This window comes from Amblyomma mixtum, chromosome 9 (assembly GCF_055824585.1).
Source record: "Amblyomma mixtum isolate Tamu chromosome 9, ASM5582458v1, whole genome shotgun sequence".
In the NCBI taxonomy this organism is placed as follows: domain Eukaryota; kingdom Metazoa; phylum Arthropoda; class Arachnida; order Ixodida; family Ixodidae; genus Amblyomma; species Amblyomma mixtum.
In genome coordinates this window covers 58,948,884-58,975,140 of record NC_143020.1, presented here as the reverse complement: position 1 = coordinate 58,975,140, position 26,257 = coordinate 58,948,884, and the positions used below count along the sequence as shown (strand labels likewise).

Below are 26,257 nucleotides of genomic sequence, written 5' to 3'. Positions count from 1 at the left end.
ATGGCGGAAGACCTAAATTCGACCCTTGGCAGTGGTCGCCAGGCTTCTCTAGTTTCATTCTTGCGCAGCAAGGACCTACGATCGGCAGGCATCTGCCTCGGCTGCACCTGTGGTGCCTCCTTGGTCGCGGCCGTCGGAGCTCTGGCCTGGCTCGCCGGTCACTGGGCTGCCAAGCGGGATAACGCAAGCCACACTGTGACTCCGTTCTGCTGTCCCAAAGAGGCAGCCAGACTGTTCGCCGTCATCGACAGTAGACAGGAGCCCTGCACAGATTTCTTCGCGTACATCTGCAAGAACGCCATCGAGCAAGACTTCGTCCAGCAAGACGTCGTCAGCGACATGGTGGTGAGCATTCCTTTCACGATCAACATGGAGGCTTTACGATTAGTAAACCCTCATGGGTTTCTCGGCGGCGCGCCAGTGAAAGACGACAACTCAATAGGAGAAGAGATGGGCGGTTAAAACGCTAGACTGGTTGATGTTTTCTCTTTGTGTTGTCATTTTCTGGCTGTACACTTTTGCAAGGACGTGGCACACCCCAAAATTTTCCCATTTATTCTATGACGCCAGTGGCAATAAGTGGTACAGTTACATGCGTGGAGCTTCTTTCCTTCCTCAGGCATTTATAAATGACACCTCTGAAGATTTATTTGCGATTGCCTGTTTCTCAGAAAATACCGAAAGCAAAGTTAGTAGAAACTATCTCAGTGTTATTCACTGGCATTTATTTTTTCAATGGCTTCGAATGCTCCCTAAAGCCACTATCTGAACTATAAAAGATATTAACAGTTCTCCACCACCACGGTACTAGCACGAAGCAGTCTTCTGGTTAGCCGTCAGGCAGGAGTGGTAAGAAAGCGAGAACTTAGTTCGCACCACAGAGCAAGAGTGCAGACTCCGTTAATAAGAGGGGCTCATCTTTGCTTCATCGGGAAGAGCTTGGTGGGGCCCCTGAAAGATCGCGCTCAGATTTTCGTTGGCTCTGGTACAGCACTTCCACCGCTGCTCCGGCAGTAACGTGATGCGGACGCTTCCTCCGCGTTATTCTTCAAACACACGCATGCGCCGTGGCGGAAGCCACAGCTTCTTCGTAGCGCTGCAGTGGCATCATCGCCTGCGTCCCCGCGTTTGTCCCTGCTTCACACAGCTCACCTGCCGCGTCGCGCATGCTTCTACGTACGCGCTCCCCATGCAGACGTGCTTCGCGTCTGTTCCTTGTATTAAGGCGAAAGCCTTTGAGAGCTCATACTCGCAGCCATGACTGTGTCCGTCCGTCCGTTACATCTGAAGTGAAAGTCGTAAGGAGTCATTACTAGGCACAAGTCATGACTAACTACTCATTAACCTAGCTGTAATGACTAGTTAGCCATGACTGGTTAGTAATTAACTGGTCAATAACATGTCATGAATAGTCATGGCTGGTTATTCAGTAGTCATGACTAGTCAGTCATTAACCACTCATGTCTAGTTAGTCATGACTGCTTGAGACTGTTATTAAGACTTTTTCCTGTAGCCTGCAGCTCCTTAGTGGCAGCACTCTTCACAGCGCCCAGTGTATTCAGTTTCCTCGCGACACAGCTGGAAGGTGCTTGCTTTTACCATCAGTGTGCAGATTTCTCGTCTAACGCAAGAAAACAATACAAAATTGTCACAATAGAACAGGAAACAAGGGCTAGGCACAGGCCGCAGCAGAGAAGCAGAGTCCCAGCTCCGAGAGCGCGCGAGTCCCTCACTTCTTCGTCCTTTCGGCGCCGCCTGGGGACACCTGGCGGCATAATCCCCCCCCCCCCCCCCCAAAAAAAAAAGAAAGCAAAAATGTGGGCGCACTTTGAGCGAACGGGAGGAAGTAAGCAAATGAACAAACGGTCACATGCCGCTCAACGGCTGCAGGTACAAATAAAAAGAAAACGCTGAAGAGCCGACGCCCGTCACTGCGTAAAGTAAGGCTTCATGCGCAGTACGTGCACGACCTCAGGCTGAAGTCGACTGCGCGAACTCGGTAGAGTACCATCGGGGAGGACTTCATACATAACATCCGTGATACGGCGCAGCACTGCGTACGGTCCAAAGTAGCGGCTGGGGAGCTTCTCCGACAGGCCAGGGCGACGTACTGGGGTCCATACCCACACTTTGTCCTCGGGGTGGTACTCTACGTGTCGATGTCGTTGGTTGTAGCGTTGTGCATCCGTGGCCTGCTGCCGTCGGATGGGACTACGGGCCAGTTGCCGGGCTTCCTCTGCGTGCCGGGTAAATACCTCGGCGTCCGACGTGAGCTCTAGGTCGTCAGGGGCGCACGGAAGCACGGCGTCGAGCATTGTCTGTACGTCACGCCCGTAGACGAGGCGAAACGGCGTAAAGCGAGTGGTTTCCTGAAGCACCATGTTATAGGCAAACGTCACGTATGGGAGGATCTCGTCCCAGGTCTTGTGCTGTACGGCGACGTACATAACGAGCATGTCCGCTAAGGTTTTGTTGAGGCGCTCCGTGAGCCCGTTTGACTGCGGGTGGTATGCGGGTGGTCTCGCGGTGGTCTCGCGGTGGGTCGTGTGACTCAGCTGGAACACCTCGTGCATTAGCTGTGCTGTAAACGCAGTGCCTCTGTCGGTTATTACGAAGGACGGGGCACTGTGTCGTAAAACGATGTGCTGTATGAAGAAATGCGCGATTTCCGAGGATGTACTGCGCGGCACCGCCTTGGTTTCCGCATAGCACGTCAAATAATCAATCGCAACTATAATCTACTTATTGACAAATGCTGATACAGGGAATGGGCCCAGAAGATCAATCCCGACTTGGTCAAAAGGTGTGCGAGGTGGTTCAATTGGATGGAGCAAACCTGCAGGCTTTAGCGGTGGCGACTTACGACGCTGGCACTCATGGCAACCTCTGACGTAGCGGTGGATGGTCGCTGCAAGTTTAGGCCAATAATAGGCCTGACTAACTCGAGCGAGCGTGCGTGCAAATCCCAAGTGGCCAGAGGTGGGCTCGTCATTACACGCGGAAAGGATGTCGTCGCAGAAGTCTGATGGCACGACTAGGAGGTAGGTCCGGTCACCGTTACGTGAGTTTTTCTTGTAGAGTACGCCATTGCGAATGCAAAAAGAGGACCGGTGGCAGGAAAAGTGTCGAGGTACGTTAGAAGCATGGCACTCTATGTGGTCCATGAGAGACCGCAGGTCAGCGTCAGCACGCTTCCTTGCCACGAAGTCTGAACTGCTGATCACACCTAGGAAACGATTGTCGTCCTCGTGCTGTCATCAGCTTGCTCGACGGGTGCGCGCGAGAGCATGTCGGCATCTTCGTGTTTACGTCCGGACTTATAGACAATTGTATAATGAAATTCCTAAAGGCGGAGGCTCCAGCGTGCTAGGCGGCCTGATGGGTCCCGGAGATTCGTCAGTCAGCACAAGGAATGGTGGTCTGTGACGACTTTGAAATGGCGACCGTAGATATAAGGCCGAAATTTCATCGTGCCCCAGACGACGGCGAGGCACTCCTTTACTGAGGTGGAACAGTTGATTTCGGTGCGCGAGAGTGTGCGACTCGCATACGCGATCACACGTTCCACACCTTCTTGATGCTGAACGAGGACGGAACCAAGCCCAACATTGCTAGCGTCGGTGTGTCTCTCGGTAGCAGCCTCCTCATCAAAGTGAGCAAGCACAGGGGTAGTGTGCAGCCCTCGTCGCAGCTCTGTGAAAGCAGCCTGTTGCACGCTAGTCCAGACGAACGGTGTATCTTCACGCGTTAAGCGGGTCAAGGGTTCAGCGATCTTGGAGAACTCTGCGATTAAACGGCGGTTGTAGGCGCACAAACCCAAGAAGCGCTTGAGCGCTTTCTGTGTAGTAGGACGGGGAAACTCGGTTACGGCGGCAGTTTTCTCGGGGTCGAGTCTTACACCATCGGCGCTCACAACATGGCCAAGAAACTTGAGCTATTTGTAGCCAAAGTGGCACTTCTCGGGTTTAAGTGTCAAGTCGGCCAACCGCAGGGCATCCAGCACGGTCCGCGGGTGTTCAAGGTTTCGGTCGAAGGTTTCTGAAAACACCACCACGTCGTCTAGATAAACTAAACAGGTTTGCCATTTTAGGCCGGCCAGGACAGTGCCTATCATGCGCTGAAACGTCGCAGGCGCTGCGCAAAGGCCGAAGAGCAACACCTTAAATTCACATAGGCTGTCGGGTGTGATGAAGGCAGTTTTTGCGCGGTCACGTTCATCAACCTCAATCTGCCAATATCCGCTCTAAAGGTCGATCGATGAAAAATACTTGGCGCGGCGAAGTCTGTCGAGTGAGTCGTCGATGCGAGGCAGCGGGTAGACGTCCTTTTTCGTTGTGGAGTTCAGCTTACGGTAATCAACGCAAAAGCGCAAAGTCCCATCCTTCTTCTTTACCAGAAGAACAGGCGACGACTACGGGCTTTTAGAACGCTGAATTATGCCGTCTGTAAGCATCTCCTTCACCTGCGTTTGGATGGCGTCGCGTTCCTTCGGGGAAATGCGGTACGTCTGCTGTCGTATGGGGCGAGCATCATTGGAAGTGATGATTCGGTGCTTTGTGACCGCCATTTGCCGCACTTTCGAGGATGATGCGAAGCAGATTTTGTATTGGAGCAGTAGGGCGCGTAGGTCACACTGTTAAGTCGCGGATAGCCCGGAGCTAATATCGATGCGATCCAGGGACGTGTCCGGTTGTACCATGGCCTCGGACGCAAAGCACTCAGTAACATCTGCCAATTGTTCGGCCCACGCGATGACAGTAGGTCGGGAAAGGCGACGAGGTTCGTTCGTAAAATTGGTAATCACACTCTAAGAAAAAAAGGTGTGATTTTAGTCCTTTAAGGGGGTAAATCCACTGACGCTGTGGCGAGCCCTTTTTGGTGCAAATTTGCACCCTCGTCGGGGGACTAAGTGTGTATGGTGTAAAGTTTAGGCTGCAATAGGACTAATGTTATTCCGTTTGATCAGGTGTAAGTATAAGCCCTTTATGACTAACGTTACCCTTCCTCAGAAAGACTGACGCTTAGGCCGTGAAAGTGCAAACATATGCTCTACTTTCTGGTGCATGTTTGCACCCACTCGGAATAAGCTTATGCGCCATCTCAAAGCGTAAACTTATCCTCCCAAGGGCTACAATTAAGCCTTTTAAATGAGCTTACTACAACGCTCCTGAAGTGCAACTTTACACCTTGTCAATGGGCGTAACGTTGTTCTGCAAGAGGATATGGTTTTGATCTTTTCAGGTGCACCCTTACACCGTGTTAGAAAGGGTAATGTTAAGCGTAAACTTACCCTCACAAGGGCTATAGGTAAACCTACCTAATCAGTTTATAACAGCGCTCCCGAAGTGCAAGTTTGCACCGCATCAGTGGGCGTAACATTGCTCTGCAAGTGTGTATGTTTTGCTCGTTGAGGTGCATCCTTACGCCTCTTTTGGTAGGGTAACGTTACCGTCCAGAGGACTGTAGGCTATCCCGTATTGCAGTGCATTGATACACCTTCTCGAAAGTAAGGCACAGGCGCGTTCGCTGTGATACTTTTTGGGCCTGGAAACTAATTCCCTGTGTAAGTTTGTGGAAACGGTGCATCAGCTGTAATATATAACTCACATTGCAACCAAACGCAGCATTACCATACACCAACAGAACAAAGCTACTCGCTGAAAAGGCATGATAACTACCTCATTTACGTGCAGTTCAGACATTTTTTTCTTCCACAATCCTGGTTATGTTTGTGTTAGTGCGATAAGTTTGTGGCGTGCCGTGCAGCACATCAGAAGGCAGTTTTGCACTCCAGTGACAGTACACCAGTACGCACGACAGGGTTTATTTCGTATTGAGTTTAAAATGGCAGCATAATTCTCAGTAGTCTTCTGTCAACGTCGTGATGGTATCCATTGTCCAAGTGAACCTGTGTGAGAAAAAAAAAAGATCGTTGAAACATGCGGGGAGGTACACACATTTAATGCATAAATTTTAATTGAACATTTGCGGAAACCCGCAAGTCGTCTTCTCCGCAAATTTGTTTTCCAAAAAAAAGGTCTCGAACCCATTGGGTACACTCAGTCTTCGAGCGTATGAAAACTGCGGATTATCGCACTCTGCCTACAGCAGCCTAGCCAGGAGAAGGAGGGAGATCGTCCTTTGTCACAGTGTTTCCGTGTTCTGGCTAAGAGTGTGGGGGTAGGAGGGTTTCGGAAGGGAGGAAGTTGAAGGCACGGTGTTGTTCAGCAGAAAAATTTTTAGAATGCTATATATGAGTTAGCTCACTACTGGGCATAAGAACAAAGGCCCATTTCCTTCCACTTCCTGCCTATAGCCTCTACTGCAGTACTACAGAAGGTTGACTGCAATACCCTTTTCTATACTGTACCATTGTACTATTTTGACTGCCCTCTCGGGGCCATCTTTACAAGCCAGTTTCCTCAGGAGGGGGAACTTGACTCACAATGTATGCGAGAGTGTCGTCTGGGAACGAGACCTTATGGTTGGAAAAGAAACCTTGCGGAGCAGCTGATTTACAGATTACAGGCCAAGAAAATGAATAGAAGAATGAACAACACAAGCTCTGGACACCAAATCATTGAAGAATCGTTCATGCTACTTGACAGAAGAACATGCATGCCCCTACAAGTAGACCAAACTGTAGGCTCCTCATTTGATGCACATATCAAACATGCAGTGGAAGTAGCGCGCAGCTCCAACTTCGAAAATGGCCTAGTTTTTTTAGACACGTACAAGCGCTAAAAAACACGGACAGAGAAGAGACTTGGACAACACGAGCGCTCGTGTTGTCCAAGTCTCTTCTCTGTCCGTGTTTTTTAGCGCTTGTACGTGTCTGCTATGAACCAACTAGCCCAAAGGTCTGTGCTCCTGAGTTTTTTATTCTTTTTTTTATTTGCAGCGTTCTTCCGGCGTTGATTCAAAGGGGCACGATGATGCTGCTGAAATCAGGAAGACATACGAAACCGAAACGCAGTATAATTGACGGTTCTAAAAGAAGAGGCAGGGTATCTTTATTCACCTGTCATGCATGCAGTGGTGCTACCAATTATTCACTAATATTATGAGCCTGGAACACTTTTCGCAAGCAAAAATAAACGGAAGAGAAAGTTGTTGTCCAGTTATGCTTTTGGCGCTAGAAAAATTCCGGCTAAATTCAGAAAGTTTAGCTCCTTATCGCAGCGCCTGCGTGCAACAAAGGCGCATGCGCACTGAGATCATGCGTTTCTTTCTGCAACAACTTGCAAAATTATATACGTCAGATTCTCAAGAAGGATGGTTTCCGATTTACAGTCAACAGTCTCGCATTCTTTCTAGAAAAGGAAGGTGGGAGAAGCCCCTAATCTATTTCGGCATCGACTGACGCATCTCATCTTTTGTGAGCCGAGCAGGATTTCATAACGCAGACTTGGGAAAAAATCTTTTTTTTTTTTGAAAATATCTTCTAAGTCGGCGGCAATTTTGCAAGTTGTTAACTGTTTTGAGGGTTTACTGACGTGAAATAGCGATAGAAAAATGTTTGCGGGTGAAGCTTGTGAACGGCTTGGAGAAAGAACTGAAAATTGGTTTTGAGGAAAGGAAATGATGCAGTAACTGTCACACATATCTCGGTGCACTCCCGAACCACGTGCGTCTGGAACAAAGATTGCCAAATGGCATTGGGCCGCATCATAGAAAGTTTTGGTCTCCAATTCAATTATTTTTTAGATTTCAACCATTCAGAGCAATCATCAAGGTTCGTAAATGAAAGTAGGACTCAACCTCTGAAGCTCAAATGCCCTATTAGCTGCACTCGATCGTGCTGGAGGTTGCATGCAATTTGCAACGTACAGGGTCAATCAAACTTAGAGAGAACACGGCTCCACGTGGCCGCGTGCCTGCGGAGTGCCTTTGCGTCAAACCCGTTCATGAATCAATGCACAGTGGCGCACGAGAAGAGGGACCTCGAAGTGGTGCTTCGTGTCATGTGCCCCGTTGCACGGGTTTGCTACCGGCTTTGGCGCAATGGTGGTTGGTCGCAAGCCACGCGGAGCCTTGTTCCCTCTAAGTGTGATTGACCCTGTACACCCGCCGTCAAGAGCTGATGAAAGGCGACTGCGTCGAAAACATGTAAAAGCTTCGCGCCCAAAACTTATTGCTGGAGATATAAGGGTGTTACGCAATTTGCACCATGACAATTAGTCTGCATATATTTATTCTAAGATGCACGGAAAGACGATGACGAAATTGAATTATTTTAGTGAAAGTGTACATGAGCATAAGTAATTCCTCACCCTTCTACAAAATACAAGCAGATAAACGTTCGACAGTACTTACCAGGATTGATGACGTCGTCGCGAAGTAAGCCTGTTGGCAGGCTATCGAAACGCGTTATTCCCTCGGCGACTGCACACCACAGAGTCGCATAGCAGACAGCGTGAGAAGCACCGTCCAGAGGCGCGAAGTGCAAACTACATCCGGCAGCAGCTCCCAGTGACGGGTCGCGCTCTATTCGCGGAAGGACGAATGAGCGAACCCACGTGTCCTTTGCAGCCTTTCTTCATGCCTTTCACCCTTTTCTCCTTCTGCAGGCAGATTCTTGCTTCTTCTCTTCTTTTCCTTCTCCGAACCGGTTTCCGCTTGTCCCTCGTGTCTGCTTTCTTGGTATTTCACCTCTACCGTCTCCGCTTCCCCCAGAACAGCCGAGGAAAGAGAAATGAATACAAAAAAAAAAACATTTTTTTCCCTTTTTCCCCCCACCTCTTTACAATGAGCAGTGGTACAAACCGCATTCCTTGCTCAGGTAGAAAATGAGGACGCAGCTGGCACAGCTCTGTTTGACATCAGTCTTGTACACCTTACAGAAAATAGCAAACCGATTACAATTAATATGTCTCCATCGGAAATGTAATTGATTACCGTGGAGAATTATACCTGTGCTACGCGGTTGCGTTAGAATGGGATCTGAGTCGAATGGCATTCGAGAGTTCGAATGGCATTCGGACTCGACGGACCCCCACGGTGCTGCAGGACACTTTCCAAACGCATTCGAATAAGCCTCAGCTTGTTTTAAAAGTACAATGAAGACGACAGCGGCAGTCATTGCGGTCACACTAGTCTGACAATAACACTGTCACGGTCAACAGCAGCATGTGATTATAGTGAACTATCTAATGCACTATAATGTGACTGTAGTGGGAAAAGTTTTTTAGGTCAACGACACCGACGAATTCGATCGGCGGACAGTCAGCCTTCGTGTCATCGGCAGGTCGGCGGCTGAGCGTGAATATATTCGCGCTTCTACATTATCCGTGTTAGAAATAAGCGAAATGAACGGCTTCATTTCAAATGTGCACAGGTGAACACTCACCAACGACAAGCGCTTGCGAAATCAATTTTAGTCGACGACTCCTTTCCCTTTCGCGACGACTAGGCCTAGCGAGTCCACAGGCTGAGGTCTGTGATTGCGGCGGTTGTGAATAGCGAATTTACAACCAAATGCCAATGGTCAGCGAGTGTAGTTACGAAAATTGTGAGCTGAAGTCAACTATTGCTTACATCGCAGGGCGCACATATGATGAACGGGAAGCGTCGGTGTGACCCAGACCGCCGAGCAGTGCTTTACGGCCAGGAGCAGTCGCCGCCGACGCTAGTTTGTGGATAACAAGTTAGGCCATTTCATTTAACGCGGACGGTCACCAAACAAACTTCTGGATAAAGTAGTTTAAACTAGAGTACTGCTCACGTCGGAAGAAGCAGGGACAATTAGTGATAAGTGCCGTTCCTACGCGATGGCAACAACCCGGCTGTCATGTGTTTCTCAGGTGAGCGATCACATCGGCGCTTCCCACAGATTGTCGCACTGCCTAAACAAGCACGGGTACAACCGGTACAAAAGAGGAGAGATTGTTGAATATAATTAAAGCGCATATTGCGTTTTATTTCATGAAAACGAGCACTAGATGTTCGTACGCAGCGATGTAAACAACAGTATCAGTGCAGTCGTCCTTATCGGCGCACTCCTGGGGAAATTTAATGGTTTGAAATTTCATAGAACATCTGAAATTCAAATTTCATGAATTTCAAATGTTCATTGGTGTACTTCTTTCAAGAGGATGTCCCAGGTATCAAAACAAAGCAAATGTCAGCTTGTAATTATAGCAGGAGAGCAGATGAAGCCAATGTGTTTTAAACATGTAGGTACTAGTTTATGAAGCCTTAGGTAAGCATACATACATAATCGAAAAAAAAAGGTGCATGAAGGGATGGTACACAGGATGGTCCACAGGATGTGGGACAAACATGGATATGTGCGCTTATCTGAAAGTATTGAATTTTTTCTAAAGAACACACTTAATAAAAAATAAGTTTTACAACATTTATTTATTGCAGCATTTACACATTTATCTAGCATTCACACTCACTTGCGCTTGCAGTGCCAAGTCAGTCGGAAAGCTCGTAATGCGGGATAACTTCAAACCACTGACTGTACTCGTGCGAACAGGGAGTCAGCATTTTGCACAGACAGCAAGGTAATCGCGCAAAGACTGGAGAGCACGGGGTTATTATCTTTCAAGCGGTTATCAGGGCTGCGAATCTAAAAGGCTCTGGTAAGCTGCGCGTCCGCGTCTCTTTCGCTCCTGTATTATTCTCTAGCGAAAGCGTGTTTTGCAATATTCGTTCGTTCCTCATTGGGATCACAGAAAAATTCCAATAAAACTGTACACAGAGAATTTGAAGGTCGGTCTTCAGTTTGGGTGCTCGGCAAGGCATTGGCCTCTGGAGTGGCGCCGCTAAGCCTTCGTTTCCATGTTTTTGGGAAGAGCTCATCCTATGTTTGATAGTTGAGGTCATTAAGATGTCGCAGTTTTCGGCCGGGGCAGCAGAAAGCTACGCCGTCGGCTCAGGGTAGATATTCTTCGTTGCTGGGGTCTTTTTTTTCTTTTCGCTTCCCGCTTCATTTCATGCTTTTTTTTTCTATTCCTGACACATTTCTTTGGAAGCGTGGCGGACGCCATGGTGCCGGCAGCGCTGTTCGACACCTGGTCGCGCCTGACTGATCTTTTGTGCAAGTGCTTCCGCGTCGGGGAACGCAAGAGAACCCTCACGGGAATATCTAGAGGGCTTGGAGAGGGGGAAAGAGTAGGGGGCGGGGGTGGACAGGATGCAGCCCCAGTAGTAGCTCTTTTGATTTCAAACCTCCAGGACATTCCATAAGTAAAAAAAAAACGAGACCAAAGAAGCAAGCAGCCTCTTCGATAGTGGTTTAGGCAATGGGAGATGGACGAAGTGATCTTAAAAGAGCTTGTGATCGAGACTCTTGGTTCGTATTTAATTTGGAGAGAACGCCAACCAAAAAATTACTAAAAAAACACGTTTTGGAACCTACTGGTTCTTTCATCACGTGCGACTACGGGCGAGTGGTGGTGGTAGTGGTTTATTAAAAAAAAAAAAGTGAAGCAAAAGAGTGTTGCCGGCCGCGGCAATTGCTATCTAATATCTTAAGCACCCGAGCTGCAGCCGGCGGAAACGAAAGGGAAAGGGAGAGGATAGTGAGGAGAAGTATAGAGGGGAGCGACAGCAAGAAAGGACAGGGGAGAGCTTTGTACACTATTTACAGAAAACAAAAGTAATCAAGTTCGCGCCGCTCGCGCGCTAATGTCCAAGCATTCGGGCGAGTTACAGCTTGCATTTTTAAGCCTTCTGCTAGTCATCCGCCGGGTCACTGAACGTAAACCATGGACGCAAGATGGGGGAAGTTTCTAGGGAGCGGTTTACACTGCTCCGCGTCTGACTGATGACTCAAGTAAGAGCCTTGGCCGCGGTCGGCATCGTACATCGGCGAGATCACAGTCATGGCGAGACCAAAAACTTCGCTGAACAAAATGGATGTCAAACAAATGAACAGGAAATGAAGCGCGGTGGCGGACACAGGGAGGCTTGTGACCACAAGACAGACTTTGAGGAAACTATTGCAGTGGACAGCGAGCCGCGCCCACGCAGAAGGCTCTTATCATGACATATTCAGCAGACGCGGAAACCAGGTTTAAGTGACGAATGCGCGCCCTTCTGCGAGCTTCAACGGTTTCCAAGCGAAACACTCTTGTCCCCTTTGGTCGTTTATAAATGCGGAGTCATGGACTCGCGACAAAAAAAAAAAAACTACTTGGACTAATTGCTGCAGTCACCGTGGCCGAAGGCGCCTTCCTTTCCCTCTTCCCTGCACAGCCCTTTCTACAGAAATTGTTTTGCGAGTGTGCCATGAGAAATTTTAGATGTGACAAAGTTTGAGCATTCATTTATTGATCACACATTAATTATTTACGACAAGCAGTATTCTGATCACTGTTTTTCTCTTGGCGCATAGTATTCAAAAGTGTTTTTCAAATTTAGTGGAGAAATAAACAAGAAATTGCAGTGCAAGGGAGGAGGGTAAAGTGGCCGAGGACCCAACTTGCTTCCCAAAAATCAGTAGTTTTTCTTCTCTTCCTTTGTAAAAGATTACCCTAGGCTCATCCCCGCCCCCGTCCTGCTAACGGCAAGGTTGTCAAGTGCAAATTGCATTTAGGTTATTTAAGCACTCGTAACGTCAACTGACGCAATACGTAAACCACGAATGTCCTATAAAACAACGTGAGCTTATGCTGTAAGTGCAATTATCACATTAAATCGAGGCCCGCCGATCTTGCTGTTACATGCAGCTGAGCGCGAGGAGGAAATATTACATTTCCTTGAAAATGGACACAGATTAAAATGCGCATAGAACGTGAGCGTTGGAGCTTATCGTCGCATCATGTCAAATTGAAGCATCAACTATTTTTTGTCGTACTAGAAATAGTCTATAAGAAAAAAAGCTCTAAGGATTTGCATTCCGTTTTCAGCACAGACTGCTCAGCGTAATTACTTGATGTGTTTGCCACACAATAGAAATCGACCATTATATACGTTCTTCACCGTCCCTGTATGAAGACGGCGCGCATCAAGGCACTCCTCACAAAATGCTGCACGAGCGCCCCGTCGTGGCACACGAGCAAACTATAGTCTTCCCGCTTTTTTAGGGGCAGGAACGGACGCGCAGTTATCAACACTGGTAGAGAGTGTAAGTAGGGTGCAAGTTTTCTTAAAGGGGATAAGTGATGGAAGCGTGTTTTTAACGGGTGTAAAGTTATTCCTAGGGTCCTCTAAAGGGTGTAAAAGTCCATGCTATGCCCTTTTTACCCCTTTCTCACACCCTTTTTTCTAAGAGTGCAGGAGCTCCGAGCGACCGTTATGGAGGTGGACGAGGCTTCGGGCCGAGCAAATTCTGTGTGTTAGCAGCAAGGAAAAATTGCCATCGGCGACTGCAGGTCCATCACGTAGCCTATCATCGCATTCAACGCTTGCAAAACCACTGGCGCGCGGCGGGATCAAAACACTCTCAGTGGAAATACGAAGGGCGGAGCTGCGTTGACGAACATCGGAGGTGTCGTCGGCTTTCGCTGTAGAAAACGTAACGCTTCTGTTCCGCAGGTCGATAATGGCACCATTCTCACGGAGAAAATTTACGCCCAAAATCAGGTCACGAGAACAGTCGCTGAGCACCAGGCAGCTCACTATGAACGTCGAATCGGTGATCTGGACCCTAGCCGTGCATCCAAGCGGAGTAATGATATGGCCCCCGCCGTCCGGATCTGCATGCCAGAGCAGGGAGTCGTTACTTTCTAGAGAAGCGCTGCCAATTTGCCGCTAATAATTGAATATTCCGCTCCTGTGTCAACCAACGCGCTAATGCTGTGACCGTCGAGAAGCACGGGTGTGTCCAGTGAGAATCGGTCCTTTACTTCACCCACTGTCGTGGGCGTCGTCAGAGCTCTACCATCGGATGTCGGCGGCATCAGGGGGTCTTTACAGCGTCGATATCCAGCGACCACGCCCCCGGAGGTCGCTGTCTTCAGTTTTCCCGGCGAGGGTTGGGCGAGCGGGCAGCCGTCTGTCGCGAGAAGTTCTGCGGATTCCGTGAAAATGATGATCGGCGAAGTGACGGCGATCGGGACTGACGGTGCGCCGTGGACCACAGAATTGCTGGGTCACGTACTCCTCAATCTCAGGGGGCCTTTGGCCAAATCCGGGTCGTGGCGAATCTGAGGAAAAACCCTGCAGGCCAAGCTCTCGATATGGGCACCGGCGGAACAGGTGACCGGGCTCCCCGCAATGGAAACACAAACGCCGCCGGTCAGGGCCACGCCACACGTCTGCTCTGCGCAGGGATCGTCGATCACCACTCGGGATGTGCTGCACTGGCTGCACAGAGGGTAGCAGGATGTCGTATGGGGTTTGAACAAATGCCGCCGGACTTGGGGCAGGACGTCGTAGAGAATCAGCATATGTCCGGCGGCAGTAGTCTGTCTGGACGGGCTGTGGAAATGCGGCTGGATTTGGGGCAGGGCGCCGCAGATCTTCAGCGTACGTCGGGCGGTAGTAGTCGGTCTGGATGGGCTGTGGTTCGCCGCGTAATAACGGAGGCCTGATAGCTTGCTGCACCTCTTCACGGATAACGCCCATAAGGGAGCTGGCCGTTGGCTGCGACGTACCACATATCTTCGCTAGCTCTTCAGGGACGACAGCGCGGATCATGTTACGCGGAAAGTCGGTATTGCTGTTTAACGTCGGTAGCGACTCCGTAACAGAAGCAGCAAGGACTGGGCGGTCGTACGCGGTGGAACGCTGCCGAAGGACCTGCTCCATCGTGACAGCCTCTGCTAGAAACTCGGCAAAAGTGCTTGGGGGCCTGCGCACGAGGCCGGCGAAAAGTTCTTCTTTAACACCACGCATTAGGTGGCGCAGCTTCTTGGCTTCCGACATGGCTGGGTCAGCCCGTCGGAAGAGACGCGTCATGTCTTCGATGTACATCGTAATCGTTTCGTTGGACATTTCCATACGGGACTGCAGGGCGCGCTCAGCTCGCTCCCGACGATCAGCGCTGATGCACGCGGCGAGCAGTTGACGTCCGAACTCATGCAAGATATAGGAGTGTCCTCACGGTTAATAATAATAATAATATTTTTATTTATTCATTCCAATACAAATGCGGGCCTGCCAAAGCCTTAGAAGGCTTGAGTGGCAGCGCCCGGCAGCAGACGGCACACAACTCATGCACCGAACACACAAAGTGCCAAAAAACAGAAAAAAACTGGGGGATAAGAAAAGTAAAATAAACGTTCTCGTACCACGTACGAGCACCGTCCTCCAAGCTGAAGAAAACGTTCCGCAGCTTGGCGGCGTCATCCCATTGGTTGAATGCGGCGACACGTTCAAACTGGAGGAGCCAATTTTCCACGTCCTCCAGCTGAGGCCCGTGAAAGGACTTTGGCAGCCGCGGGTTGTGGATGGTTTAATACGCGCCGCCTTACGCAACTTGTCGAGGGACTGGCGCCGAGGTTGAATCAAATGGCCTGAGCACAGGAGGCAGCTGGCCAGGCGCCGCGGTAGTATCCAATAGCCCATGCTCAGGGGACAGTCCTAGATTTCGGCGACTGACCCGATGCACTGGTGTGTCGACAGGGAGAGGTCTGGGGTCCTCGGTGTTAGGAGGGCTGTCCGACATATTCTAGGGTGATTTACCCAGCGCATTACACCATAAATGTCACAAATAGAACAGGAAACAGAAGGGCTAGGCACAGGCCGCAGCAGAGAATTGGAGTACCAGCTCCGAGTGCACGCGATTCCCTCACTTCTTCGTCCTTTCGGCGCCGCCTGGGGACACCTGGCGGCAATATTAAGGCGGAAGCCTTTAATGCCTCATCGTTGTAAGCAGTTGTTGTCTACAGAAATGTCACGCTTGTCAATTGGTCGAAACGGTCGTGACGTCACAGTCCACGAAATTTAAACGGGGCCAGTTGTACTTTGGCTAGTAACCATGCAACCAATTAAAGGCATGGTATAGTGATGCTTCAAGTAAGTGGCACTGAGTTTAGTTCATTGCTTAATTACCCAATTAGCCTAATTAACTCATCTGGTCAGGCGAGATCAATAAATAAGACCGAGTAGGAAATTGGTCGAGTTGGGGAATCGAAATCCGGTCTCCGGAGTGCGAGACGAGCATGCTAACCACTCTGCCATGCCAGCTGGATGGTTTGGAATGAACAAAGGCGCGTCTAGTGAATACGGTGTCTTCGTTAACTCCCATGTTCCTCGCTTCCCTTTACGGTGAGGCTCAGGTGTCCACCGAGATATGCGAGACAGATACATTTATTTTCCTCAAAAACCAATTTACCGACGTGCAAGGCGTAGAGCCGAATTGGCGATGGCGTTCTATGGACTCCCTGGCAGCGTTTGAAGACGCTGTCGCGTTTAACTCTTAGAGGCGAAGGCTAACATCTTAACAACGCATCAGCGACACAAGCAGCAGGAAGTCGCAATAGCTCTCGCTGCCGCCGATCCAAAATCGAGAACGGTTATCACAGACTCTCGCCGGGCCTGTGAACATTATCTTGCAGGCGAAATATCACCTCTTGCCTCCCAAATTTTAAGACGCGCTCCCGCCGATCCAACTCGCACAAAAGTGATCTGGGCTCCTGGCCACCAGGGTCTACGAGGCAATGAGGCCGCTGATGCGTCCGCCCGAGCGCTCACACACCGGGCTCCTCATCCTAGCTCTCATGGCCCAGAAGCTCATAAACCGCTTCTTCGGTTCCGCGAAATCCTAATTTATTATTGCGACAGCCACCGTCTCCAAACGGCACCTACCAAGGGGCTGAGTAAGGCGGAGGAGCGAACTCTGCGGCGCCTGCAGACAGGAACTCTTCTCTGTCCTGCCGTAGCAAAACACTTCGATCCGAACACAGATGGGCGCTGCCCGCACTGTGGAGAGATCTGCGATATCTTTCACATGGTGTGGGCATGTACTCAGAATCCTCACCTTCCCCCTTCCCCCACCCCCACCCGAGAGGCATGGGAGACTGCCCTCCTCAACTGCTCCACACTGGAGTCTCAAAGGGCTCTAGTAAAGCAGGCGCGAGACGGGGCCTCGTCGTGCGGTGTCCGGGACTAAGGATACCGACCATGCAGCAGGGTTTTTTTTTACCCTCAAAGTCTCTTTGAATATTAAAGTTTCTCACCACCACCCTCAATTTTTTCTTTGCTTATTTATCTCGTGTCGGAAACGACTTATGAGGCTGTTTCTGAACAGTTGGTCGGGAGTAGGCGCATTTTCTCATGGTGATCAGCGGGCAGACTCCGGCAGACTAATGGTATGGTTACGCCCCCTAGTTAGAGAACTGCTCTCCGCTTATTTCAATGCACCGAACCCAAAGTCTGCATAAGCAAGCCGTTTTGCGTCTCATGACCTCAGCAGACGCATCACTACAGGCGCCCACTCTCCAATCAGTTTAGGCTACATTTTCAATTAGGCAGCACATGAGGGGTGCGGGGGGGATGGGGGGGTGTCATCATCATCATCATTATACCCGGAATACCTCCTGTATAGAGGCAGTGAATAGCCTAGGCGAGACCATGCCTCCCTGTCGGACACCTATCCTTATTGGAATTGTATTTCTCACTTTATAGAGAACTATGGTAGCTGTGCAATCATTATAAATATCTTCCAATATTTTCACACAACACTCTTCTACACCATGATTCCGCAATGCCTGCATGGCTGCTGAGGTTTCTACTGAATCGAACGCTTTCTCCTAATCAATGAACGTTAAATATAGGGGCTGGTTATGTTCTGCTCATTTTTCTACCACCTGATTGATAGTGTGAATATGGTCTCTTGTCGAGTATCCTTTATGAAAGCCTGCCTGATCGCTTGGCTCATTGCAGCCTAAGGTTGTCCTGACCCTATTAGCGATTACCTTAGTAAATACCTTGTAGGCAGCAGACAACAAGCTGATCGGTCTTTAATCCTTCAAGTCTTTGACGTCTCCTTTTTTATGAATTAAGATAATGTTAGCGTTTTTCTAAGCTTTAGGTACACCAGAGGTCACACGGCATTGCGCATACAGGGTGCCTAGTTTTTTCAGCACAATCTCTCCTCCATCCTTCAACAAATCTGCTGTTATCTGATCCTCACCAGCTGCTTTCCCCTTTGGCATTGCTCCTAAGGCTTTCTTTACTTCCTCCTTCATTACTGGCGGGATGTCCCATTGCTGTGCTCTACTGCCTGTCTGTAACATTCTGATTCCAATCCCTACTGTATAGATTTGTGCAAAACTCTTTGGCTACTTTAACTATCTTACCATATTGCTCATGACATTTCCCTCTTTGTCTGTTATCGCCTGCATCTAGTTTTTACCTATGCCTAGTTTTCTCTTCAAAAACTCTCTTGTTTTCTAGTTTTCTCTTGCGGTACTACTCATAAAAATATCCAGGCACGATAGGTTCAGCATTGAACAGCCAAGTGTCGACGCGCAAATTGTGTCACTGCATGGATCAATAATCCGAGAGCCCATCCCATTTTAGTGCACCGCTTCGAATAAAATAGACACCTAAGGTAGTTTTGCGGCGTTGCTGTTGACTTCGCTGAGCTTCCTTTAGTTAAATGATTAACAAAATGAAATACCGCTTTTCTTTTGCTTTCGGCGCAAAGTCCAAATGAAACAGCGCTACTGTCTGTAACGCGAACCGACGGGGAATGTTCTGCTGCGCAATACACCTTTTTTTTTTTCCTTACTTAGAATATCAACGATTTCAAACTTCGCATTGCCCCTGCGGGATTTTCTTCTTTTCTAGTGGGATGTCACCACCAACATCATCAAGGGTACCCAGAACTACAGCAGTGAAGCTGCGAAAGCGCTCCATGCCCTTTACACATCGTGCATCCGGGAGATATGGCAGCACGAGAGGCGCACCAGAGACACCGTGGCTAGCATGCTGGAAATCGCCAACGTCACCGGGCGATTGAGCGGCGCGGACCTCCTTCGTTTGGTGCTTGTGGCGGATCGCCAGTACCACCTGACGTTTATTTTCGATATAGCGACCACAGCCATTGAAGTAAGATCACAGCTCACGTTCGTCAGAAGAAGATTCCGGACCGTCCACTATAAGGCGTTTTGCGATGCGTTGTGCTATGCCGTCAGTCTCTCCATCCTTAATGGGCACTTCCACACTAACTACACCGCTGAGGACATCGCCAAGTTTGAGAATAAATTTCCTCCAGCCAGGTGGAGACACTCATCGATCTCTTTGGCAGAGATTAGCGACGCATTCGGACATCTGGAAACGTCGCAGTTCAAAGAAATATTCCTCGAGTTCTTCATCGACCTTGAATATTTCGATACAGTTGCGGCGGTGTCCAAAGCGGACCTTCTCAAAGACATTCGTCTCCTAACTGACGCAAGGAACCAGCCGCTGTCAGTATTCTACGTGGTGCTGCTTCTCGCCCTGGAGGCCATGCGCTACATTCAACAGGACGTCCCTCTGAATTCACCCACAATGCGTAGCGAAGACGTCTGCTACAAACACGTCTACAAGAGCGCCCAGCTATGGCGCGTCACATACGTAGCGGCACTCTCGACTCCCGCTAAGGACCGCCAGCTCCGCAACGTCTTCGAGGCCACGCAAAAAGCGCTGTATAACTACGTCCCCCTCCAGCGGCTAGTGGCCGCCGGGAACGACACGCAACACTTCCGGGCCATCGTGAGCAACTTTTCGCTCATGCTTCCTGGTGAACTGATTTTCCAGAAGCCGGCCGTACCCCACATGTCCACGCGACACTTCGCCCGGAACTTGTTCTCGGCGCTGAAGTTTGAGTTCGACTCTAACAAGGAAAAGGCGCGACAAGGAGTGCCCTGGTTTAGAGACGACGCCCAGACCAAAGTCATGGACCGCATGTTCTTTGTGAACGAGACCACCCTGTACGTGTCGTCGCTGGGCTACGGCTGGCTGAGTTCGGGCACCACTGACCCACTGCTCGCCGACGCTGCAGTGGTGTCGAGTCGCATGGCAGCCCTGCTGTGGATTAGCCTGGTTGAGAGGGGCGACTGGTCACCTGAAACGATAACGGCGCTCGAATCGTACAGGTAATGTGCATTACTCCGACGTGAATTGATGACAATAAGGGCGGCAGAAAAATGTCTTTCGCCAAGGATCTTGCGCATTCTTTTGCATTTGTCCCAGATGCGAGATGAAGCTTTGGTGTTTTCTTGTACGGTGTACTCGCCAAAAAGGTTAGAGTACTTCGTTTACGAGGTGATTAATTAGGAACGGATGGGTTTTCGGAAACCGCTCGTGGACAGCTTGGTCTCGGTTGCAAAACTTATCTAATGGAAGGAAAATTATTAGCGTTCCGGAATTAGCAGCTAAGACTTTTAAGTAACCGCTAAGCATAGCCTCTTTCACTCACTCGTCGTGAAGCATAAGTGTGCGTCCTGATAAATTCTGACAACAACATGCAAGTTTTTGCTTTATTAGTTCGAGTCTTCGCGCATCTTTATTTACGTTCTGTAGACAATAGTAGATGGTGTATTTACCTACAGTATTCCATGAGTAACACATATCTGGTGAGTACCTCAGAAAACTGCAGTATGTACAGAACGACATGAAGCTACACACGAGGTGTGTGCATAGAAGAAACTGAAAAATAAGAGGGCACACTCAAGCTCCACCTTACTGATATTACAATGTAGCTTTAGTGAGTTAGTGCACATATATACGTCATTGGTTATTCTCATTTTTACATTCATACTTCAATGGAAGTCTTCTTACCACTCCTTGCGCAATGATGCCGAGGTTAAGGAATTTGCCAGTTTTTTACATTCATACGTCAATGGAAGTCCTCTTACCACTCCTCGCGCAATGATGCCGAGCTTAAGGAATTTGCCAGTTCCCTGTGATGGGAGGTGCTGACACCGGTGAGTGTCGTGCGACCGAAGTTTGTCTACCCATGCAAATTATCGCGATCAATCATTAATTTAGCTGGGACCTCTCAGGATGGTTAGTTTGATCGCAGTCCGATGAGTAGGGTATGATTACCTCTCTGGGTCACGTGGCATACATAGCCCACCTAGGCTGCGTCTACGGGGTTGGCTGCCTCGGCCACCTTACGCAACCCTATTTATTGCTCACAACGCCGACAACGCCGACGCCGGATCTACTGCGTAACATGACCTTTGTCGCAGTCACGTTACACATGAGCAAACTGCCATTGCACCTTAAAGAGCTCACATTTCACTCTCAATCACTGTAGTTCATACCGCAGCAATAAAGACGCCCTGGCTTTGTTAACCAGCGTGCACCAAACCTAACTGGAATATACGTGTGGTTCGATGTGTTACAAATGTGAAACGTCTTTCTGATAGTAACGGTGACTCCCTGTGCGGGCTTTGACCCCATGTCTGATTCCAAGTGAGAGAGGGGTAGAACTAGCTGCTGCTCACGTTTTCGGTGGTTTCTCAACGCTACAGCGCTTTCACTGCGTCAGTACCACCGGAAAACTGTAGGCGGTAGCATCAAATCTTGCACGCCTTCGGCCCATTACTTGCGAACAGGGGGTATCTCAAGAAGCGTTTGTTTTACGGCGAGAACTATTGAGCGTACCCTGAGCTATTCTGCATGTCATGCCCCCGCCACAGCTGGGGAGTTGTCCGAGCTAGAGGGCATCCTAACATAGTCTGGAACAAAGTAAAGTCGGGCAGCCAGGATTCAACAGCAAAAGAGGAAATCTGACTTGGGGAGCCGCACTTGACGCGACGGAGAAGCTTTAGCCCGACTTGTCGCGAAAACCACCGCGCAGCTTAAGAAAAAAAAAATCTTTGCCTCTCCCATAGCCGAGAGTAGAGTAAGCATAAAATGTTCACGGGCATAACACATTGGTTGTAGATGGTACTAGTCAAAATCTTGAAATGGGTCTAGTGTTCAACACACCACACCACACTCTTCTTGTTGCGTCGAAGCGATCGCCTACAATAGTGCGGGCTTAGGTAGGCAGCCGCGAACCGTGGCAGCCTTGTCGCTTTCGGGAGCGGCCGCATAATCATGTCGTCGTCGGCAGGGACGAGCAGTCTTCTGCTGTCGCGTATCACTCGCAAAGCGATCGTTTTCCGCAAGACGCTTCCCACCTCTCCTTTCATCAGGCTCCATTGCTAGGCTTAAGCAAGCAGCTGCGACGGTGGTGGTATTGGAATACAGGACGATGCAGAAGCGTACGCGGACACGATGAGACGCAGGCCTGACAAGAATGTATATGCAGCGCGTCTGAATGCCAAGCGGCCGGTCTTTTACATGCGTGAGTGTGGTACCGCAGCGCCATCCTTGGGGATGGCGCGGAAGCAGTTCTTCAGCCAAAAACCCTTCTCGCCCTGGAGCTCCCCTCTTGCTCTCGTCTTGTCTCGTTAAATCTCGTACGGTGCCCGGATGTTCTCGTTTGAGTGCCCAGATGAGTGGAATTCAGTCCCCGGATGTTGGCTCTCGGTCTCGGCGTGACGTCACCACACTGCCCACAGCGGGAGCTAAAACCATTTCATGCTTAACATTTCATGCTTAAAAAGATAGTGGGAACGAAATCAGACGCTACATTAGAGCCATCATGCGCCCGATCTTAGAGATATGATATTGTGCTAGGGTGAGGCTGTGATGTTACAGATAAGACAAGCAAGTGGTTTCAGCGTGCATGTGTGCTAGCGCCCCACGTGTATTTTCGTTTCGGCTGTGCCCAAAAGAGAAGCCCTCAACCGGCGCCACGTACGGCACCGCGAAAGTCGACGCCTCGCATGGGAGACCCTGTCGTGCGCAGTGTCCGCCAAGCGGGAGGCCGGTCAGCGCTGAGGCCGAAATGAGCGTCAGCATCAGATGAGCAGTGCTCGTATCCGCGATTGCCACAGGATACAACGAAAGGGACTTTAAACATAGAAGGAACGCATGAGTACTTCATCGAAACATACCTCATCCAACGACACAAAAAAGGAGGTCTGTAAGTGATTTAGTTTTTCACATCCCCCGCATTGTGCGAGACCTGGAGAGAACTATTGCACCCTTAAACGTACTACTGCGCGGTGAAAAGCTATACAGGAATATAGATGTTGAAAAAAATCGCCTGTCTGCTGCACGTTCAGTCTTTGTCAAAAGTAACCAGGCTGCATGGTTTGCTTCTAGCTCGTACAGTGGAGATCCTACAGCTTCCCTGAAGCTTAAATGGTCGTTAAAGGTAAGGACTGGGGTTCTTCTTACCTTCCAACACCTTTTTTATCTTTAGGAAAGCCACAAGGGCTCCACTATAGAATCTAGAATTAAACCATGCAGCCTGGTTACTTTTGTCAAAGACGGTACATACTACAAGTATAGCTCCCCTGTTTTTACGGTAGCTGTTCAGTATTATGTCAGAAAAAGTAAAATAGCCCAGCACAGCGCTCATTAAACCCGCTCGCGAGGAGCATCAATGAAGCGGTAATGCTTAAAGGCTGTCGACGAACCGTCTGTAGCATGGGGCGAAATTGCAGAAATCTATAGACTGCATACTTTCTCGTAAGACCGCAGGACAGGACGCCCTTAATGTTTGCTGTTATTGTATCGTACGATCCACTGTATCGAACGATGGCGCCTTGTACGCAGACCGGCCCATGCTGTGGACTCCGGGTTTGACGAAATGATTTCACTTCTTCGTATACTACGTCGTGCTTTTTCCGAGGCTCGTCTCAATTAGTCGTGCAAATAACTTCATTTCGATAGCACTTTTGCCACTTTGGGCTGCCAGAATTGCGCGCCCTCCACTTGTTTAAACCTTGCTGGTCCAGAAAACAGTCGAATTTTTGCAAATTTTCCCTGAAAGAGGGTACTCGGCATGATCCTTTCATTATCTTTAGACGTACTTTTTGAGTAGCTGCTCGTTAAATACGTCGACCAGAAATACTCCCGTTGAAATCTTTAGTCGTTACGTTGTTAAACTGATTATTACCAACTGAAAACCTACACAAAGCTTTGTTGGTTTGCCCATGACAGTTTTTCTTCCGGAGCCTCTTCGAGAGGATATGTCTAAACAAACTTACATTAAAAACAAACACATAATTAGCCGGCAGTGCTCCTGATGCTATCTTTGCACATAATGCAGCGCGCGAAATTTTTTCGGCACAGTGAAGAATCATCAAGACACAGTGCAATATACTAAACGGAAGAATGTTTGAGGGATTCGGGTGTGAACGCCTTAGTGGTAGCTGGAACAACCTTCGCTAATGTATTGTCATGTATTCTGGAATGTACGAAACATATATCAGAGTAATACTTGAAAATCACCAAAAGAGGCGAACATATTTTTGTTTTCTCTTATCATGGCTGACAAATCTTCCATTGCAGGGAATGCGTCCTGGCTACATCGTCCGCCCAATACCTTGCATTCATGCACGAAGTAGTCGCGCTCAAGGAAGGGCTGCAAATCGCCGCCATTGTCGGGGCAGCAGGCACAGCCCCCGATGAAGCCGTCCGACCTGCGAGAGCTGCGTGGTACACAGTTCAGGCTGCCTGGAGCCTCTTCCGAATGTCCAGGGCTCAATTCTTCTACGCGCGCTTTGCCTACTACCGTTGCAGCAGCGCTTACGCTAGGCCTTTAGTGAACGAACTTATCAGGGGCAACGCTGACTTTGCCACAGCTTTCCAATGCACTCACAGCAAGGACAGGGCTGAACAAGGTGATGCCTGCGTGGAGATTAATGCGCTGAGCAGATAACAGAGACTGATGCATATAGGACATTTTGAAGTGATCACGCGTGTGTTTATAGTCTGAAATCGTGTTCAGTGATCGCCTTCTAGCCTTTTTTTTTGGAAAGGATTTGTGAGTTTCTAGATGTGTGCAAACTTTGGATATCAGGCATCTAGAAGCTGAGGAGTATTTAGTATTTAGTATTTAGTTTTTCTTTTCATTTTATGGTCGGCTCCTAACTCTTGTTTACTTTCTAGCATCCACTAGTCATTTGTAATTGTTATTTTAATGGATGTTAATTCAAAGTATGAGATATCTCTCGTCACCTCTTCTTGGCCACATTAGAAACGTGTCATCATTCAAGCTATATTGGAAATATTATAACGTCTACGCTGTAGAGAGTTAATTTGTTATGACGGTACAGGTATGCAACTTTCTGCGTCTGGAACATCGTAACTTCTGCGGGACTTACTGAGGCTGCAAGAACGCAGGTTGGAGTTTAAATGCCCTTCTTCGCTGGAAAAATTCAGATAGATCCTTCCAAAAATGGCTGCCTGGGTCCATAGTTTGTGCGTAGCCCATCATTTGGCACGCAGACTTTTTTTCTGGGCCTGTGATGGATAATAAATACACAACCTGCACATAAAATTCACGGAGGGAAATTCAGACTACTGATGTCCTTTAAATTCGAAAGCAATGTGTGCTTTATTTTTATCTCTTTTTAATTTTTCTCTTCATTTATAATGAATGCGCTACCCATTCACTTGCAGTCGTAAGGCAACGCATAATCTTGGTTCCCCAATATACTATATCCAGCAGCGCGATTTTCTGCCATAAGGGTTTCGTGCTCGTCCCCGAAGCTGAATATCCTGGGGTCAATTTCCTCCATTTTCTCAAGTAGTGAAAAAGAGAAATAACATTCTTTAGCAGCCATCAAAAGTTTGAAAGGGACCCGAGGGTGGTGGTGGTGAAAACTTTTATTAGACTATAAAAGGACAGGAGGTATGCTTGGATCACCTTGTAAGGGACTGGTCTTTACTAGCACTAAATGGAGGTCCCTAGTTTTAGGCCCACATGGCGGAGGCCGCCGCCCGGGGACAGACGACTAATGTTTGTTGGGCCCGTCGCATCTCAGCTCCAGCCAAGTCCTCCCCCTCAGCCATCGACCGGGATCTCCTGAATCACAGCCGTGGCTAGATCGAGACGGATGACTTCAAGTTGCCTCTTTTATTCGTGTTTGAGAAGCAGTGCTTCCCAGGACTCATTTGCTAACGTTATTTTTTATTGATACCACGGTGACGCCGTCTGGGATTTTCAGGCCCACTCCTGTTAGTCAACGCCGACGCTAAGTTTCGTTGCTGGTGATCTATACAATGTTTCGCAAACGAAATTTCAGAGCGGAAGTTGTCTATGGAAGGTATTCCGGGGAAATAGGCATCAACTCGTCACATGTGCCACTTACATCAGAGTGCTTTCAGTACATTAATGGGAGTGCAATCTTCTATCGAGGTTGTTTTATAGTTTCGTGGAAATGGGGCTCTTGGCAAGAAAAAGTGTGCAAACGAAGCTCATTTTTATTAAAAATTATAAGCGTTTGCTCAAAGCTCAACCACACACCTATTCTTCTCTGTGGTCTCTGCCGTAGTTAAACGATACTTTCTCAGAAACTTC

General features: G+C 48.9%; 1 protein-coding gene across 1 annotated transcript; it reads left to right on the top strand.

Moving 5' to 3' along the window:
* Positions 1 to 24,613, top strand: LOC149329204 (uncharacterized). Its single transcript, XM_089559198.1, has 3 exons — positions 1 to 345; positions 18,691 to 19,979; positions 24,244 to 24,613. The coding sequence occupies exons 1-3, from the start codon at positions 1 to 3 to the stop codon at positions 24,611 to 24,613; spliced, it is 2,004 nt and encodes a 667-aa protein (XP_089415324.1).
* The last annotated feature ends 1,644 nt before the right edge of the window (positions 24,614 to 26,257 follow it).